The sequence below is a fragment of the Pleurodeles waltl genome, chromosome 1_2, assembly GCF_031143425.1.
Source record: "Pleurodeles waltl isolate 20211129_DDA chromosome 1_2, aPleWal1.hap1.20221129, whole genome shotgun sequence".
NCBI classification, from domain to species: Eukaryota; Metazoa; Chordata; class Amphibia; order Caudata; family Salamandridae; genus Pleurodeles; species Pleurodeles waltl.
Window position 1 is genome coordinate 1,012,758,713 of NC_090437.1, and position 20,125 is coordinate 1,012,778,837.

A 20,125-nucleotide genomic window follows, 5' to 3' on the forward strand; every position below is an offset into this window, starting at 1 on the left:
ATGCCGAGAACCCAAGTGTCCGTGGTGATAGACTTCCACTTGTGGAGAAAATGCTGTAATCTTCCCCCTACAGGAGAGGAGGGAGTGGGAAACGGTGGAAGCCTAAGGCTGCTTCCCCTGCTGCACCCCTCCAGAGGACGAGGAAGAGGCAGAGTGCTGTTGAGAGGCTCCTCTGGTACGGGCCCCACCCCTCCCCCTCCCTCTAAATGACCTATAGGGGAGGGAAGAGGCGGGTTGCTGGAACATCCCCCGAAAGGAAGAGGAAGAAGAACCACGCCCAAATCCCCGAAACCTCCTGAAAAATCTAGAAGAGGCAGAGGAAGAAGGAGCTTGCAGTCCTAACGATTTGGCTGTGGCTCTGCTCTCCTTAAATCGTTCCAAGGCCGAATCTGCCTTGGCTCCAAACAGTCTGTCCCCATCAAACGGGAGGTCCAGCAGGGTCGACTGCACATCCGCCGAAAACCCTGAGTTTCGGAGCCAGGCCTGTCTTCTTGCCACCACAGCCGTGCCCATCGCCCTGGCCACCGAGTCGGTCGTGTCCAGCCCAGACTGGATAATCTGGGTCGCGGCAGCCTGGGCGTCCGAGACCACATCCAAGAGACCCTGGGGGAGCTCCGTAAATGAAGACGAAATATCATCCATCAGAGCATGGATGTAACTCCCCAGAATGCACGTTGCGTTGGTGGCCTTCAATGCCAAACTGCATGACGAAAATATTTTCTTGGACTGCGCATCCAGTTTCTTGGAGTCTCTGTCTCCAGGCACCGTCGGGAAGGAACCAGGCGCTGACTTTGAGGAACAGGAGGCTTGCACCACCAAGCTCTCCGGCGTAGGGTGTCTAGAGAGAAAGCCAGGGTCAGATGGTGCAGCTCGATACCTCCTGGCCACAGCCCTATGAACGGCCGAGGAAGACACCGGCTTCTTCCACACCTCCAACACCGGATCCAGCAAAGCCTCATTAAATGGCAAGAGAGGCTCAGCTGCAGCAGAGGCCGGATGCAATACCTCTGTCAGCAAATTCTGCTTCGCCTCTGCCACCGGCAAAGGCAGGTCCAAAAAGCTCGCTGCCTTCCTCACCACAGCATGAAAGGAAGCAGCCTCCTCCGTATATTCCCCTGGAGATGAAAGGTCCCACTCAGGGGAAGTGTCCAGCCCACTGGCTGTATCCAGACCATGTAGTCCGTCTCCAGAGTCCTCAATCTCTCCCTCCTCTAAGACTCGCTGGTACTCCCGCTCTTCTAAAAGACGGAGAGCACGCCTCCTCGAATGAAGTCTCTCCTCGATACGCGGAGTCGACATGGCCTCCACCGACGTCGAAGAACGGCGCCGATCTCCAGAAGCATCTGACGCCGCGTCCGGCGCCACAGGCAGCTTCGGCGCCGAGGTAGGAGCCGGAGGACGAGGTCTTGGAGCCGATGGACCAACCGGAGTCACAGGGCAAAATCCTGACTTCGACGGAAGGGCAATCTCCGGGGCCGAAACATCCGAAGCCACCGGAGCGGCCACCGACGCCGGCACCGGCGCCGAGCCCACATTCCCAAAAGGGAGAAAGGGCATAAAGGGTGCCGGCCGAAGAGGCGCAGGATCACCCAACGAAAAGGCCAAGGGCCCCGAAGGACCAGCCGGAGCAGCTCCTGGAGCCATCTGCTGAAAGATGGTATTACATCGCATTAAGAAACGCGGTACTATCGGCTCCAGGAGTGGGAAAAGCCGGATACTGGGGTGCCTGGATCGAGGGCGACCCCGACGCCGGCCTCGACGTCTGCGACGCCGGAGAAAACACAAGAGGCTGCACCACCTCAATCACTGACGCCTGACCAGGCGAAGTCGGTGACGCCGGAGAGGGCAACGGCGTCGATGGATGCGGCGTGACCGTGGGGCTGACTTCCCAAGTCCTCCGACGCCGAGCCGAAGGTGACCTCGAACGAGACTCCTTGCTGGAATGACGTTGTGAGTCTCTACGGCGCCGGGAGTCTCGATGACGCCGGTGAGACCTTGGCGAAGAAGACTTCTTATGATGTTTCTCCTTCTTCTTTGACTTTGCCATGAATAACTTGGCCTCACGCTCTTTGAGGGCCTTCGGATTCATGTGTTGACATGAATCGCAAGTCGAGACGTCGTGGTCGGAGCTCAAACACCATAGACAGTCGGAGTGAGGATCTGTAACTGACATCTTGCCCCCACAGTCTCGACAGGGCTTGAAACCCGACTTCCTCTGAGACATTATTACCGCAGAGAAGACTACGCAGCAGACAATACACTGTAACCACGAAGGTAACAGTAGCTCCCTCGAAGATAACCGTTTCGAATGCACGGAAAAAAGGGAACTGTCATCGGCACGTCGGCGAGGACCTCTTATTGCCTGTATGACTTCATACGGCGTCGCGTGGGCTAGAGTGACGTCCTCGTCGACGTGCAGAGACTAGTAAGAAGATTTCCGTCGAATGCTGGCGCCATGGGAGTATTCATCAGGTGAGGAATCCACAGGTAGTTGTATCCATCAGAAGAGTACTCTTCTATATCATGATGGAGTCAGACATTAGCGATCCCGTTTTTACACGTACCGCCAGTTAAATGTATAAGAGTCTCACCAGCCTAAGAAATCTGGAGCCAAACCCATTAAGAGTCTAAACTGCACACAGGAAATCCTATAACAAGGAGCCAAACGTTTTCTCCAAGTCAAGGTCCAAAACAGCCAGATCTGGGCGCTTTCCACAACCCTAAAAAATCTATTGTATATTCAGCAAGGTACTGCGAGTGGGAACAAACCAATTTTGATCTGGGTGTATGAGGAAAGGAGCCAAGCAGTCAGCTGAGATCTTAGCAAATATTTTGTAGCCCGTGTTAAGAAGTGCAAGCGGACTATATAATCCAAGGACATGGGTCACGATCAGGTAGAAGTAAATAGCTTAGCGGCAGGATGGAGTGTGTATAACGAGGATGTTCCAGGTTATTATGCTGGTATTAGCCCTATATATTGTAGTCGTATGGGGATGAAGAGGAGGGTAAAAGCAGGTGAGGAGTAAGATGCTGTTGCACCAGTGGTGAAAAGTCACAATTGAGGATTGCACGAAAGAGTAGAACAGAAATAAAACAAACAAAATAACAACCATATCTGAACAATACTATACAAGTGGAGAAGCAACATGTGACCACCCAAACATATTTTAAACATACTAATGGCACACAGCCAACCAATGGAAAGCGTGTGAAGCGTGCCAAAACATGCAGTCCCAAGCGCCCTAATGTCTAATGGATAAAACATCTCTATGGGGAGAGGGAGGTAACAACAAGCGCACAAGTAGTATGTTATGACCTAAATGCCATGAAAGCTGCATCAGGTGTCTCAAACAACAGAAAATACCACACTGTGCAGCTAAAAAGTTAACCTAAGTCATCAGCAGTCTGCGGAGTCACTTGTGGAAGCGTTGCGGAATTTGACTGTGAGGGCCAGATGGATGTGGAACTCTGGTCTCTGGATGACTATTATGGCAGCCCACCTAAGTGCGACAAAGGGGACAATTTAGGGATTGTGGCAGTAGCCTGCTGTGCCCTCCTGTGTTCATCTATCAACTGTTCTAGGTCAGGCATACCAGGGGGGATGTGAAGGGTGATTACGGCTCTTCCACCCACAACAGCGGCTTTCTTCCCTTCAGTTACCCCGGAAGCAGGCGGTCCCGCCTTGAGCTACGGAGCCAGAGGTACCCAGGCCCAACGACTCAATCCAGTCCCAGACGTCCTTAGGATCTGTGAAGAATCTTCACTTGTCGTGTATCACCCAAAGTTTTACAGGGAAAAGTAGCAAGTATTTAACTCCTAGCTCATGCAGGCCGCATTTAATGGCAAGGAGTTTTTCCGTCTTTGCACCAGATGAGGTATAGCCTGGAAACAACAGGAAGGATGTGTGCATTGTCTACTGGCGAATCCGGCATTTTATGAGTCTCCCACAGTATGATGTCACGGTCGCGGTAGTCTAGCAGTCAAACCACCATGGGGGCGAGAGTTTTCAGCTGGGAAGGAGAGGGTGGGGGGAGGTACGCTTATATACTCTGTGGGCCCTCTCTACTGCAAAGAGGGAAGACAGCGTGGACGCGAGTAGCACTGACCACAACCAGGTTTCTACATAGGGGACAGGGACTAAACCCTCTGCATTTGCAGGTAGGCCCACAATGCAAATATTGTTTTGGCGACAGCGACCCTCGGTATCTTCAGCCCTCTCTTCCAGTGAACAAATCTGTTTCTTTATAGTGTGCAGACACTTATCCGTATCACACAACTGAGGTTGTAGCGTGAGAATGCTTTGTTCGGCGATCCAGACCCTGTCAGCCAAGTTAGGATTGTCTGCACTCAGCAGCGTGAAGTCAGCAGTGAGTTTCTATGCGGTGCTCCAAAGAAGTTCGAGAACTTTCAATGGCCGCCAAAACAACATCTAATTTGTTTTCTATAGATATACTGTTGCTACCTCGTGCTGACTGGGGAGGGTCTGGCATAGGCAAAGAAGCGGAGGTGCAAGCGGGTTTTGGGTGCCGGTCCGCAGGCATCCATGGTGAGAGGCAAATACAAATAAATCCAATCTGGAAAGTCTATAGCGGTATGGATCCGCTTGCAAGCACCAAGGTGCTACGCAGCACTAGTAGTCCAGTTCACAGTCCAACATTTGCAGGGCCCGTCTGCACTGATGTGATCCACCAACTGTGCAGCACAAGCAACCCCACCACCCCCGAGCCAGGCACACAGAGCGAGTGGGCAGTCCAAGTATAATAACAAGAGGCATGCGTAGAAATCACAGGAGTACCACCAGGTGTGGACTAATTGTATTGTGCTCCTCACTAGTACAGGCGACATCTGCAGCGGGTGGCAATGCAATGAAGTCAGGATCCAGGCATATGCGGCCTTTAGTTGGTTTCTGAGTGCAAAATACCATCCAAGTTTTTAACCAGCTACCTTATACTGTTTTTCGGCCCACAGCTGGGACTCAGATGCAGCAGGAGAAGTCTAACACAGTGGGTTGCAGTTGATGGAGTAATTGAACACATAATCAAATAAGCAGGGATCTTTTGGTGACTATCAACTCCATGATCACACTGAGCTGTAGAGACTGAAGGCAGCAGGCAAGTGGCGACTCTACTGGAAAGACTGTCCTGTTGGTGTAGTCATGGGTAAAAAAAGTGGCACACATAGTTTCTTTTTACCAGAAGTAGGTATAACATCTTAGTGTATCAATGGAAGCCTAACAAAACAGGGGGATGAAAACTGTGCACAATGTGATAACAGACGTTCAAGGGCCTTCTGGAGGGCAAGATGCAAGCCCCGCATCCACAGCACAAGACGTGAGGTCCGGGAACAACAGTGGTCCCAAACAATCATGCCAGAGTCTCTACAGGGGCCCACCCTGTGATCACTGAAAAGGAAGGAATGAGAGAAAAAATATGTTTTTCTGGAGGGGACGGAGGGGCCTATATCTCGCACTGCAGTATATGCCCTTGTAGTCTCCTTAAGCATAGGGGCCAATCACCAAGCGTGCGCGTCGCCAGGATATTTGGAGGCAGGCGGTGAGTGGGCCCTCTATAGGTGCAGTCCACCAAAATCACAGGCTGTCATGAAGTGAGCCGCCACCACAGGCGGTTCCAGCCAGGATCGCATGGGCCTCAGGCCTGAGCCCAGAGCGTGAGAAATGCACCGCTCACCACATCCCAAAGAGACTCAGAACACTCATCAATGACTTGTTTGACTTGATTATCCATTGATGGTCACCAATAAAATTGCTTCGGTCGTTTACATGTTTTGATAAGTCCCAAATGACTTGATGTGCCAACAAAATAATAATTTCTCAGGCTTTCAGGTGGTACAAACAGGTCACCTTTCATAATCATGTCGCTGACAGTAGACAATTCCGCTGAAACTAGAGGAAGCTTTTTTAAAACACCTGACAAATATCTACATTCTGGCCAAATATTCATAATTAACTTTCTCACTTTCTGCACCTTTTCAGCAGACAGATACCCATCAAACTAATTTATTTCTGATGCTGTACTAACTCATTCACTAACCCCATTCAATACTGCTACCACGCATTTAGTGTAATCCAACACATCATCATATTCTAGCAACATGCATGAAAAATAATCAGCACAAGTTCCTCCCACCAGGTAGATGTTTAACTCGGATATTGTACTCCTGAAGTTTAGACACCAATCTACTCAATCTTGCAGACATGTTGTTAGTACCACCTCCACTAAATATGTGAACCAATGGTTTGTGATCGGTGTACAGTTCAAATTCACAATCCCAAATGTACATCCTGAATTTCTGCACTGCCCATGTGCATGCCAGTCTCTCACATTCTATAGTGCTGTAGTGCTTCTCAGAGTGTTTCAAGGTCTTGGAGGCAAATGCTGTTGTCTGCTCTTTGCCAGCTACACATAGAATAAGCACAGGCCCTAACCAAGTTAAACAAGCATCCACAATGATCAAGCACTTCCTCCCAGCAATAAAAGCTTTCAGAGCTAGCGCAACTTGAATTAACTTTTTGAGTTTTCCAAAAACGTCATCCAAAAAACTTGAACAAAAATTCACCCTTTTTTTTTTTTTTAACAGAGCTCTGAATGGTTCAACAATTTGAGTGCAGCCTTGAACAAAACGAGCATAATACTCAACTAACCCCACAAATGATCCAAGGGCATCTCTATCCTTGGGTGGGGCATCCATAATAACCTTGATTAGACAAAATTTGGGATAAATGCTAGTGGAAGAAATTGTGAGTCCTAAATATTCCAATTCCTGCAACCCAAACTTACATTTATAACATCTGATGGTCATACCTGTTTTCAACAACATACTCAAGACATTACTTGGTATTATATTTTGCGACTCAAGACTCTCTGCAAAGATCAGTATATCGTCTTGATAGGCCTTTCATATTCCCAAATAAATTGTCCATAAGAAGCTAGACCAAATGGCAATCAAGGATATTCATATGTGCTAAGCAGCATCACAAAAGTTGGGAATTCTTGCAACTCTGGAGTGAGTCCAATCTAGAGATTCATAGAACTTAAGTTAATTATGGGACCCTTACCCCACCAAGATTAGCTAACTAATCATGTATCTTAGGAAAGAGATGACAATCAACATAAATGTTTTTATTCAAAGTGTGTAAATCAGTCTCCTGATTGTGACTTTCAACAGCCGTGCCCTAAAGTTTGTTTGAAAGTTCTTTGATGGTCATGGTTCAGTTCTTTCCTGAACTAAGAGCAACTGGTGAATGCAAGTTGAAATGAATTTAATCACTAAAATTTAACAAAGTTGACAGTTAATTAACTTGTATGATTTTAAACGTAATGAGCAGAAACTGGCTAATTTAGGATTGCGCCGGCTCCAAATCAGACAATGATGTCTGTTGAAAGCCCTCTGTTTCTGGGTATTCAATTTGACTTGGGCTTCGCATATTCAAGTGCCTTTTTCTGTTCTATTGCATGTACAACTTTTCTGCTCTTCAACAGCTAGACGAGTATAGATCCCAAAATTCCAAAAGTCTTAGGATGGGAGGCAGCTCATTTGCACACCATGTCTGCGAAGCCTAGATCTCCTTGTATCTATTTGCAAAGCCTTGTTACTTCTCCACTTTCTCAAACCCTTTGAAACTCACCCCTTTATCACTAGAAAATGTAGTTGTGATATCTCGGTATCCAAGAACCAGGATATCCGGTACTTGAGCAATAGTTTGCTTTACAAGCTAAAATTCATCATCATGATAAAGGGCGCCAGGAGTAGACATTTAGTAATCCAAGTAACTTCAGTTTATAATTTTATTTAATTTTCTACAAAATTCTATATCATGCCTTTCAACACACTTTGTGGCGGCACAATGCATAGAGGAAAGTAGAGGAATGGAAAAGTTAGTTTAATGCATTTTATTTTCACCTTAGAAAAAAAGTTGGAAAGGGTGAAATGTATGGAAGTGTAGACTTTCTATGAGGAATGCAGCTGCATAGTGGACACAAGCCATGTGTGACTACACTGGACATTTCTGGCTTTTATAACAACACTTTCCAATAAGAGAGCTTTGAACCTTTACTTTTTACGTGTTACACATGACCTGAGGCCACTTGCAGTTATGTCCATGTGTATAATAATCCGCAACACTTAAATCCATAAAATATATTTAATACATTGCCTTACTTCGCTTCCACATCTGATCTCAGATACACGGTAAATGACTCTGTATCCTCGTGTGGGCTCCTCCTTCTGATTTTTCGCAACTGCTCCAGGTCACTGTTCTCCAAAAAAGAATAAACATCTTTCAAAAAGCAATGAATTAAAAAATAAATAAACCGAAAGCAAATTGGAAGCAAGCATGCACACGTCCCTAACAGAGCATTTTTCAGTTTATGTCATATTAACTTGAAATTGCAGATTTCATAAGCACCAGAAAATTTCCTTTTTTTCTCTTTTAAATTTGAGCACCAGCACTCTTGAGGAGCAGGGTCTTCTCAAATACCTTTCCCATCTCAGATTATCAGTTTGCCCGCAAAATAAAAATGTTTGTGGAATTTTATGGCAATAACAGTTAAACTGGCTAAACATTAAATAAAATCAATGGAATTATTTCAGTTGACAGGATGAGTTGCAACCTAACCATAACTCCACCCAGGGAGGCCCGATAACACCACTGTGGACCCTAGAGTACACAACAGCTAGAACACTTTTCAAACAAGCATTTGCGAGAATTAGAGCTACTGACATTGTAACAATGTCTTTCACCCATGTATTTTGGTTTAGAGTAGACTGAATGTATGTGGTTTGGAGTGGAATTATGTCGGTTGAATTGGAATGGTTAGTTGTGGTATTGTGTGGGGTGGAATTGTGTGGTGTGCAGTGTATTCGTATAGTGAAATTATGTGGCATGGTGACCAGATAGGGGTGAGAGCTGCATATAATATACAGAAAGGAAGATAAGAGAGAGATAGGTAGTTTGTGCATGAAGGGGTGAATGAACTCCAAACAGAGGAGCAGAAAGTGTGAGAGAAAGGAAAGAGCAGGCCACAGATCGATAAAGAGGGTACTCATCTGTACGCAGAAGACACCCCAAGAAGAGGAGGAGGAGAGCATGGGTTTGAGGGACAGAAACCTTGAAAAGGTAAAGAAACTCTGCTCGAAGACCTGAAGTGAACCAATATGAGAGAGGCGGGAAGATTGTGTAAGAGCGAGAGAGAGGTGAGAGAGAGAGTACAAGAGACTGGGACAAGTGGGAGGGGCACCCAGAGGGGGAGGCACGAGGTGGACTAGTACACAGTGCAAGAAGGCACGGGAAGGTAGCATGTGTGAGCAGGCAGTATAGAGAGGAGAAATGGAGTGGGAAAAAGGGTAGAAAACAAACACTCATGAAGTGCGGAAAAGGAAGAAAAAAAGTAGTTAACTAAATGTTGGCTGTGAAAGGATAAAAGTCAGCCAATCAAAGCATGGTATAGAGGCTTTGCTTCAGAGAAAGGACAAGCACAAGCAGAGGAAGGCAGTCCATTGAATAAGAAGCAAACAAATAACAGTAACAATAAAGCCAACCAATGATAAACAATGAGCAGGCTCTGAGCCCACTGTAAGCTTTTGTTATGGTAAATAAGTGGCATTTTTTGCAACTAAGCTAGACCCAAAAATAACAAAATAATAAAGTAATACTGAGCAAGTGCTGCATAATTTGCCTTTTCTTGCAACATAACTTAGTCAACTCTGCTGCATAATTTGGTCCTTCCTGATGCATAATATCAGTGTCCCCGATTATACTTGGTGTATAATGTGCCTTTGAGTCTCCTTGCAGGATTCCCAAGCAAATCCTTTGGAAGAAGATTTGAACATCTGCTGACCAGACAACTGCCCGAGCATTTTATGTGAATCAATGTATATACCGCTTGTGGGCCATTACTGCATTATATACCTGTCAAATTCTCCCAGTTCTCTAGCAATCTGGTTTGTGGTACAGGAAAAAATTACTGCCTCACTTTAATGCACTGAATCTACTCCTACACAATACACCTGAAGGTAGGGACTGTGGAACATCTCCTAGATCAGTGGTTCCCAACCTTTTGATTTCTGTGGACCCCCACTTTAACATTAATGGAACCCAGGGACCCCCACTGAATCATCATTGGAATCCAGGGACCCCGCCTGAGTCATTACTGGAAGATGGGGACCTAATTTGTCCATATTTGTTAATATTTGTTAATATTTTTTAATTTTCTAGGCTCTCGCGGACCCCCAGGGGTCCCCAGACCACAGGTTGGGAACCACTGTCCTAGATCCTTCAGAAAAGTCACTCAAACTACTGAAAAACGCTGCAATGCCTTAGCAGTAGGACATTCGGTGCAATATAAATACCAATTAACAACACAATACCAACCGACCATCATCATGAGTTCTGTCGTTAAATAGCAACTTACATTATGCAGTCCTGGTACTCAAGAGCTATTTTTTCTTAATTGAATTGTGTATTTATGTAGCCTGGTCCTAGCAGGGGAGCAATTTTCATAAATCTTGCTTGTACGTGCGTGCTGCACTTGCATAGACTGGCATTTACAAAATTCGCGAAATACATGGAGCAGGAAAACAGAGACCCAACATGTCCTCTCAATAGGGACAATAACAAACGGTGAAAAAGCTGAAACAGCATCCAGCAGTGGATTCTTTTTTTTTGTTGACTGATGAATGCTGCAGAACAGCTATACACTGGAAGCCTCTGTCAGATCGAGAAAAGGCTGCAAAAAGTAATGTAAAGTATTGCACGAAAAAAAATAAACGCACACACAGTTCACATGGTTTATCGTGAAAGACAAATAGTCTGTTTAAAACAATTCAACATATAACACATTAAAAGGTTAATGTGTTAAAATAAAAACGATACTGAAAGGGCACAAAGAGCATGCGATACTTAATGTGACCTTTACTAGCAGTCACAAACAAAACTATCGCAATTAAAACAAAACAAGCAAGGACGGAGGAGTGGGGGCGAATGGGACAACAACATGGAGAAGTGTTTGGTGGGAGGGGAAAGCAGAAACACTTGTATATCAATCAAATAGCACTTTAATCAAGGCGCGATCAGCGAACGGACACCAAATAAATATAATCAAACTGTGCTTGGTCCCTGCGCCAGAGAAAAGAGCGGAAGTGACGCATGGCCTCTGCTGGCCATTTAGGATGCAGCAAAGCCGAATGACAGACTAACAAATGAGTAAGCAATGGGCAGGTTGCAACTCCTATATTGTATACAACAGAGTCACGTTCTCAGAGAGAGCATACTCATGCGCTGTCGATGGCTTGACCCTATAAAAGGAAATAATGACGGGGATGTGGGTGGCAGCAGGGCAGACAAGATTAGGAGCGTCACAAATAAATTAGATTTTAACTCTCAATCAACCATCGGCCTGCGGAAACAATGAACTACCAAGGGAGGGGAAACATGACTTAAGCAGTCTGTGCCACCTTCCATATGGCCTGATTATGAGTTTACGCGTTATTTAACTAACCTGATTTAAAAAAAACTATACCACGGGGTATGTTATTTATTGAGTGGGGAATAAAATGCGGATTGTGATGTTTAACGCATCAAAATCTGCATGGTATGATAAATATTGTATGGTTTTCTCTTGTTAAATTTCAGTTGGTTTGACCTGACGAAATTTAACAAAAGTTTAACTTATCCGATAATTATCGGATGAGTTGAATACCTTCAAACTCGTAATTCCGACCCATGCGTAAACAGGAGTTTACGCATGGGTCAGATTTAACCAACCCACCTGTGAGACCTATTGGCTTTGGCAATGATTATTTGCAATGCTGTGCATCAGTGTGCCGGATGTACAGCATGGCTGGGGATAATGTGTTAAAAAAAGGGCTATGATGCAGCTGAAGCACTATGATGCACCTATCACTTCGATGTGTACCCCTGCACCAACACAGATGCAAAACGAGGAAGCATTTTTTTTCTTATTTACCAATGCGAGAGTAGTTTAGTTAATACCGTTTCTGCAAAATGCTATTTTTACACAGCTAATGTGCTTAAAAAAACATACAGGGAGTTTGTTGGGTGTGAGGAGCAGGCAGGGAAAGAGGCAACATGGAGGGCGGGAGAAAATGATGTGGGCGGGGTGAGAAGTACAATCTAGAGACCACCATCGTAACGTGAAGCAACAGAAGTCAAAGTAATAGCAATTGTAAGCAACAGAAAGGCGCAGTACAAAGAAACAGGACTTTATACACATGAGAATGCCAGATAGGTGATAGTGATTGGTCACATTGAAGAGGAACAGAAATAATTTATAAACGCACAAACCATGTGAAACAAAAGAACTGTCTAAATCATGCATAACACCAGAATTAGAATTATCTGGAGAAGTGATACTTCATAGTAAATTAGAAAGATACACTTGATGGGAGTGAAGGATTATGTAGGACGATGGCTACAACCAATACGTTCATCATATTAAGGGTAAGATATACTAACATTCTATGTGCAAAAAGGGGTCACAAATTGCACTAATCCAATAAGATTTGGTGAACTGATCTACAAACTCTACGGTCAGTTCTATAAATCACCATTCAGATGGGTTGCACAAACTGATTAACTACAATCGGACGTCAAACATACATTGGCCTGCTAAAGTCAGCAGACCACAATGTGTCTGTGATCACACTTAAATAAAATTAGCCTTTTTTATTTTTAAATGCAGCCCAATTTGTTTTTTTAAGGAAACAAGGTTGTGTTTAAAGATTATTTTTTTAAAATTATTCTGAGAGTTGGCAATAATCCTCGCGACCATTGAATACACCCCAACAAACTTTAATACAAATAAATAAAAAAATAAACATTGAATGGGTTATCACTTCCGTTGAGAGAACCACACATAAGTTCTAGGCAAAATACCAGGAGCTACTTTACCATATGAAGCTATGGTCACCATTTATTTGCAACACAATAAGAACGACGGGAAAACACACTGTTGAAACAATGTAATCAATGATCCACCTGCAATCCTTCCATGAAACATTACTATCACCTCTGTCCCACATCAAGTAGTCTTCGTCTCAACGGAACCAGTGCAAAAACGCAACCCAACCATCAAGATGGCAGACCGGCATACTTGTGACACGCACAATCTGCTTAGAGACAAATTCATCTAATCAATTTCGCTTAACTTGGATCAGTGGCAACACAGTAACAATCACTGATGACCAACTTCAAACAGATTACAAAACAATCTACAAGAACAGAGAATGTGTAATAACAGTAGTATTTGCAAGGCCATTGCAGCATAGAAATACATTACTCCTCCAAAAGAACACCCACTCAAAGCTGCATCATCCAAAATAGTTCATTCACTTTAGCAGTAATCAACCGGTCAATGAAATAAGACAACTTATTATTAAATGTTTTACTTGAATCATTGACTCAGAAAATCATATTAATAGATTTTGAGATTTCAACATGTAGGTGAACAATGCCGAGGTTAATGTAGCATCAGAACTGTAAGAAAAATATACAGACACTGCTTCAAACAAACTCCGACATGCCTAAGTCAAGTAGATGGCCACACACACAACATTTTTTTGCCCAAAAATCAAACCTTCAAATACCTCAATTGAACATACAATCTGCTCCAAGCTCCCCAGCGTTAGGTATTTTTAAACTCTATATTGCATATATTCAAAGCTCAACTCAACTAGACAACTGAACAACTTACGTGGCAAACAATTTGAATAAAACTGCAACACCATTACATGAAATAGCCAGAACCCCATAGACCCTGAACCAATACTCCAAAATAACTTTAGAAAGAGAACATCAAAGCTGGATGTACTGGAACCCATCATGCAAAAAAAAATACTTGTCCAAAAATTAACAGCAAACTGTTCAAACAAGGAGCTAGTTGACCTTAAGTCGCAGGGTAGAAGATAATTGTCTAAGACCAGATATCAAGGCCAACTGCAAAAAAAACAAAGTAGGGGGTAGGAGAAGTACATCAGGAGAGCAAAATTACCTAATTTGCCAAAAGCATTAAATGTTCACTACATCAAAGAAATTCTTAATTTCCCAATCCAACTGTAATACAAATATTTAAACCACATCTCAACAACATTGTGGGCAGCTTCTTCAATCTTTTGCATACAAAACTGCAAACATTTAAGACCTTATCAATTGTGATCCATGGGTCACATCAGTTCCCTTTTTGATCTCATCCTAGCAAACAAGCTTTCTTCTATTTTAGTGAATTGGATGAGGTTTTGAACCTTGCTTAAAAAATTGAAACGTCTAACTGCGCAAGTGAACCATGCCCTGTGGCATCAAGCAACTGCTTCTCTTATGAAGCTCCATTCACTACCGGTAAGGCACAAAATCTACTGCAACACGCTGTCTTCACTCGCTTCCATAAAAGCAGCAGCAAATCTAATCCTATCTACCAACAAATCAATTCGAAATCTACTCTTCCTCATCAATGATTTGGGAAAAGAGTTAAAAATACAATTACAGGAACACAGCAAGCATATCTTTTGCAACCAGAAAAAAATAATAAAGGATTTAGGGCAAATGAACTGAAACTACCACTGCCAATATAGCCAAAATTGCCAAGATAAAAAAGACTGCCCACATGGTCGAAGACCAACAGGTTGTCTTCACACCCCTAGAGAATTTGTCAGTCAAATACATGGTGGACTGGACAATTCATCTTAAGATTCAAAGCCTGGGTGGGTGAGACTGATGAGGTCTTGAACTGGATTACCTGCTTCTTACCTGACCACATACAACAGGCCTGGGTTCCCTCTGTGGTGTCATTCACTCGCATGATGATATGCACTCTAGAACACATATCATCAACAAATCAAGGATTTGTAAAGTGCGGCAAATCCCCTGTGCTCTCGAGGTGCTGGTGTTGCTTGCTGCATCGTGGTCAACTGTTCACTCGAACAGCCAGGTCTTGAGTTCTTTCCTGAATTGCTGGAGTGATGAAGCAGTCCTGAGGTGCAGGGAGAAGGGTGCTCTAATCTTTGGCTGCCAGGTGTGAGAAGGAGCATCCGCCACTGTTGCTTCAGCAGATTCAGGAGGTGTCTGCAAGGAAGAGGGAGGCGGATCGTACGTGTCTGATCGGTTGGTGTAAAGTCATGCGTTTGTTGATGTGTGCTGGTCCTTCGTTATGCAGGGCTTTGTATATGTGGGTAAACATCTTGAACTGGTATCTCTTCTGGATCTGGGTTAAGTGTTGCTTCTTGAGGTGGGGTGTGATGTGATGTGGGTCTGCATGGGGAATTCAAGGAAGTTTCTTGCAGCTGAGTTTTGTAAGGTCTGTAGTCTCTTCAGGAGGCGTGATGTGATTCCTATGTAGAGGGTGCTCCCGGGGTCTAGCCTGCTTGTGACAAGGGACTGCGTGACAGTCTTATGTGTTGACTGGGAGCCACCTGAAGATCTTGCGGAGCATGCCTAAGGTGTGAAAGCAGGCAGATGAGACTGTGTCTACCTGTTTCTTGCTTGTTGTCCAAGACGATGCTGAGGTAGCGGGTGTGGTCCATCTGGGCAGGAGATGGGGCAAGTTCGGCACACCACCATGCGTCATTGTATGGCGAGGTGTTGTTCCCAAAGATGAGGATGTGAGAAACTCGCATTTTGTTGCAGTACCCCCCCCCCCACGAACACACAAATATGTTTTGCCTGGTTTCTGAATGCAACTCGGGCTGGACTGCACTGGGATCCTGCTAACCAGGTTCCCAGTGCCAGTGTTCTTTCTCTAAAACATTGTAAAAGTAATTGGAAACACCTTTGGCTGCAGCTGTAAGTCCCTACTAAAAGGTACTTAAGTAACCAGGGCATGGGGTACTATGGGTAATCCCCTGAGGGCAGCAGCAGCACTGATTGTGCCACCCTCTAGGGCAATGCATCCAGATGCAGCCAGCACTGCCATTGCAGGCTCAGTGTCCTGGTGCAAACCTAAAATACAAACTCGACATGGCACACAACCTGTGTGCCCTGTCCACCCTACACTGCATATGTTATGAGTAAGTCATCCCCTAGCAGGCCTTCCAGCCCTAAGGCAGGGTGCACCATACTACATGTGAGGGCATAGTTGCATGAGCAATATGCCCCCACTAGGTCCTTGCTCAACCTGGGACATAGTGAGTGAACAGAGCAGCCATTTTAATATATGTGCTGGAAACTGGTCAATATGAGTTTCCCAGCTACATAATGGCTACTCTGAACTCTGCGTTGTTTGGTATCAAACAACTCAGAATGGTAAATCCAAACTGGTACCAGTACTGGATTTATTATAAAATGTACCCAGGGGTCACCTTAGAGATGCTCCCTGCAAAAGCTAACCATCCTGGCATGGTTGCTGACTGGTTCCAGCAAGCCTGCCACATCCAGAAAGCCAATACACAAACCCTGGGGGAGAGCCCTGTCTCTCTGGTTTGTGAAACAATGCCCTTCCTGGGTGGAGGCGCTAACACCCCCATCCCTCAGGAATGTGCACTGCCCTGGCAGTGAGCTTGAAAGGGCTACCGCCCTTGCAACTCGAGCACCCAGGCCTGCTGCTAGCAGCAGACGGCCTCTCCCTTTGCAAACACCCACATTTGGAGGGAGCAAAGGCTGGAAACCACACAAAGGGTAGGAGGAGTGGCCTCACTGAGCATGCACCACCCATAAGGGCTCGCAGACGAAGTGGACCCTTCATTTCATTTTCCTCCATGTTGGATGGCAAGAAAATAGCCAATAAGGTTTAGGGAAGTGACCCTTCCCTCAGGAAGCGGTCACTGTAGTGGGTGTAGCCACCCAAGGATAAGTGTCCCATTGGACACTACCAGGTTCCCCCTAAAACGCCCACCAAATTTAGTATTTAGTGGGCTCCCCTAAACCAAGAAATCGGATTTGAAAAGACAAAGAAGATCCAAAGTAAGAGAACTGTGGACCTGCTACCCAAGAAAAGGCGTCAAACCCTGCCTGCTGCATCCAGGACCCGAACATCGCCCCCGAGGAGGAGCTGGACATTGGACTAACCCCAAGAAACCCAGGGGACCTCCAGGCTTCAAAAATCACCCCAGATCTCCCTCCTGAGTGGAGGCATCACTCTAAACCCAAGCAAGAACCAACAAACTAGTGAGGGTCACTTCACCAAACTGCTGATATCTCTGCAACCAGAAGTCGTAGCGGACCCGACGGCACACCGACAACTGCCCGGACGTGACCTTCAAGTGTGCCTAGTTTGGTGGCACTGCGCCCTCCAGTGGCCGAGTCATGCCAATACCCAGGGTATTGGTCAGTTGACGTCAGACAACCAGAAAACCAGCTCCCTCAGAGTTGAAAAAGGATCAGGAAGACGCCCTAGTCAAGGGACTACAGGAACACCCCGGACCTACGACCAGAGTACCGTCTTTGTCCTGTAAGCAGCCCTCAAAGAGACTCCCCTACAGCTCCAAAGGACTCCCTTGTGCACAGCTCCTGGATCTCCAACTCGCCCTGCACCTGGCCACCCTGGGCCTTGCATCGTGGGATCTGCTGTGTGCCCCGGGTCCCAAACCACTTGCGACCTCAAGAGCCCTAGGGGACCCCAAGGCACCATCTTTATATCTGCAACCCATCTCCTTTTCCAAGTGGCCCCTCCAGTTGACCCTGTGCCAAACAACTTTCCAACGCTACTCCCGCTGGAATCGGGAGCCACTGCTGCGTCCATCCTGCAAAAGAAGAGATTGCTAACTCTACTGTAAGATTTTTAATGCATTTTTAAAAGTGATTGTGCATTGATTCCAATGGTGCATAATTATGCACAGAAAGACTAACTTTATCAAAACTTTAAAAAGTCATAACTCAAAAAGTACCAAACGCATTTTAAAGATCTTGGTCTTAATTTATATAAAAGACCGAAGTATTTTTTTTCTTTTAATAAATTCTAGTCTTGAGTTATTAATTGAGTGTATGTGGTGCATGATTGGACTTGTGAGTACAGCAAATACTTAGCACATCTCTTAGATTACCCTAACGGCTCAACCAGCTACCTTAAAAATTGGAGCATTAGGTGGTCTAATTTTTACCTCTGGAAACCAATGTGTGGTTGCCCGGACCCTCTGCATAGGGTACTCGATTTTGTACAGTATATAGAGGGCCAGCCTCCTACAGAGGACTTCCATCTTGTCTGAGTTGAGTGTGAGACATCCAGAAGGTGACGTCCATCTTACAGTTGTAAAAGTTGGTTCTGGTGGTGGAGAGGTCTTATGACAACGAAAGGATGTGCTGGGTGTTGTCAGCGTAGGAGATGATGTTGAGTCCCTGCGACCTGACAGTGTCGGCTAACGGGGGTTATGTATGTGCTGAAGAGAGTGGGGCTAAGGGATGATCCTTGGGTAATTCTGCAGATGATCTTCTTGGGTTCCCAGGTGAAGAGTGGGAAATAGATACACTGGGTTCTTCCAGTGAGGTATGAGGCGATCCATTTGCAGGTGCATCACTGAATTCCGATGTGATGGAGTCTGTTGATCAAGGTGTGATGGGAGACGGTTCTGAAAGCAGCTGGCAGGTCCAGGATGAGGGCTGCTGTTATGCTGTGGTCCAGGAGGGCTGTGATGGCATCAGTAGCTGCAATTAGGGCTGTCTTGGGGCTGTAAGTGGCTCAAAATCCGGACTGGGAGGGGTCCAAGCGGTTGTTGTGTTCCAGGTGTTCGGTGAGCTGCTGGTTGAGTGCCTTCTTAAGAACCTTCACTGGAAAGGGGAGTTGGGCCAGGTTGGCAGATGGTTTCTTCAGGAGGGGCCTCACTTTACCGTGTTTTCAGTCCTCAGGGAAGGAGGCTGATGTGATGGAGGTGTTCGGGACCTTCTTGAGCTCGTCACCATTCGTCTTTTTCACGAAGCTGAAGGCATAATGAGGACAGGGGTCTGTGGGTTCTCCCAAGTGCATGGAGTTCATGATGGAGGTTATGGCTTGAGTTGTGAGGGGTTCCAAAGGTGAGCAGGTGTTTGAGGCTAGTGTTCATGAGTGTGAGCAGGCAGATGTCAGTGGCGGTGGGTTGAAGTTTCAAGTTTTCGTAGATGACTGAGATCTTCTAGTGGAAGAAGTCGGCCAGAGTGTCACACAGTTCGTGAAAGGGGGTGATGTTGTTCCCAGCGGCTGCAGAGTTGGAGAACTCCTTTACGATTGGAAAGATCTCCTTGCTGTTGTTCGTGTTGGCTTCAATGAGCTTTGCTAGGGCATTCTTCGTTGTTTCAAGATGGGGTGGTATTGGTGGAGTGCTGTCTTGAAGGTAGTATGGTCTCCTGTTATTTTTCTGGTGCGCCACTTCCGGTCTAGTTGCCCGCAGCGGTATTTGGTGGAATTCAGCTCAACGGTTAACCAGTTGGTTCTTCTGTGCCTGGCGGGGGCAATTGTGTTGGCGCATACTGTGATCCACTGGGAGAAGTTTTTCACAGCCTTGTCTGGGTTGGATGTTGTATCTGGGACTTATGAGTTGACAGCATTGTTTTACTGGTCTTCTGATATCTTTTTCCAGTTTCTGCATGTGGAGCTGGGGGGCTGGTCCCCCCAGCTCCACATGCGGTTGGTGTTGGTAGGTCCTGAGATGGTGAAGTGGACACTGTAGTGGTCAGTCCAGGTGAGCTGTGAGACATGGTTGTACTGGACTCTGGTACTGGATTTAAAAACAGGGTGGAGCATGTGTCTTGAGATTGGGGGGGGAGGGGGGGGTTGGTGACAAGTAGCTTGAGGCTGAGGTTGCTCATGATTTCCAGGAGGTTGTTTGTGTTGGTGTCACTGGGGTCGTAGAGATGGAAGTTAAGATCCCCTAGGAAGATGTAGTGTTCAGAGTTGATGACTATCGGGGCAATGAGTTCAGGGATAGCATTGCAGAAGCTGGGGCATGGTCCTGGTGGTCTGTAGGCGAGGGTGCTCTTCCCATCTTGAGATGCTTCATTAATGGGGATACGTTGTCTTGTCACGACTCACGTGCTGCTTGCGCCTGGAAACCGCAGATCTAGTGGCGTGGGTCTTGAAGGTTCGGCTTTGGCCCAGAAAGGGGCGACTCTTTCTAGTAGCTACGGTGCTGTAGGCAATGGAACCGCCAAGAACAGACCGTGCCCTTTAGAAATAGTGCCAGAGGGAAAAAA

The 20,125-nt window shown here is 45.8% G+C and overlaps 1 protein-coding gene across 1 annotated transcript in view; it reads right to left on the bottom strand.

Moving 5' to 3' along the window:
- The window catches only part of SLC30A9 (solute carrier family 30 member 9), a 519,567-nt gene that overhangs the window by 425,558 nt on the left and 73,884 nt on the right, over positions 1–20,125 (bottom strand). The window contains exon 5 of the mRNA XM_069201808.1: positions 8,179–8,271. Within this exon, the coding sequence (XP_069057909.1) occupies positions 8,179–8,271 (93 nt within the window). The remainder of the gene's footprint in view (positions 1–8,178; positions 8,272–20,125) is intronic.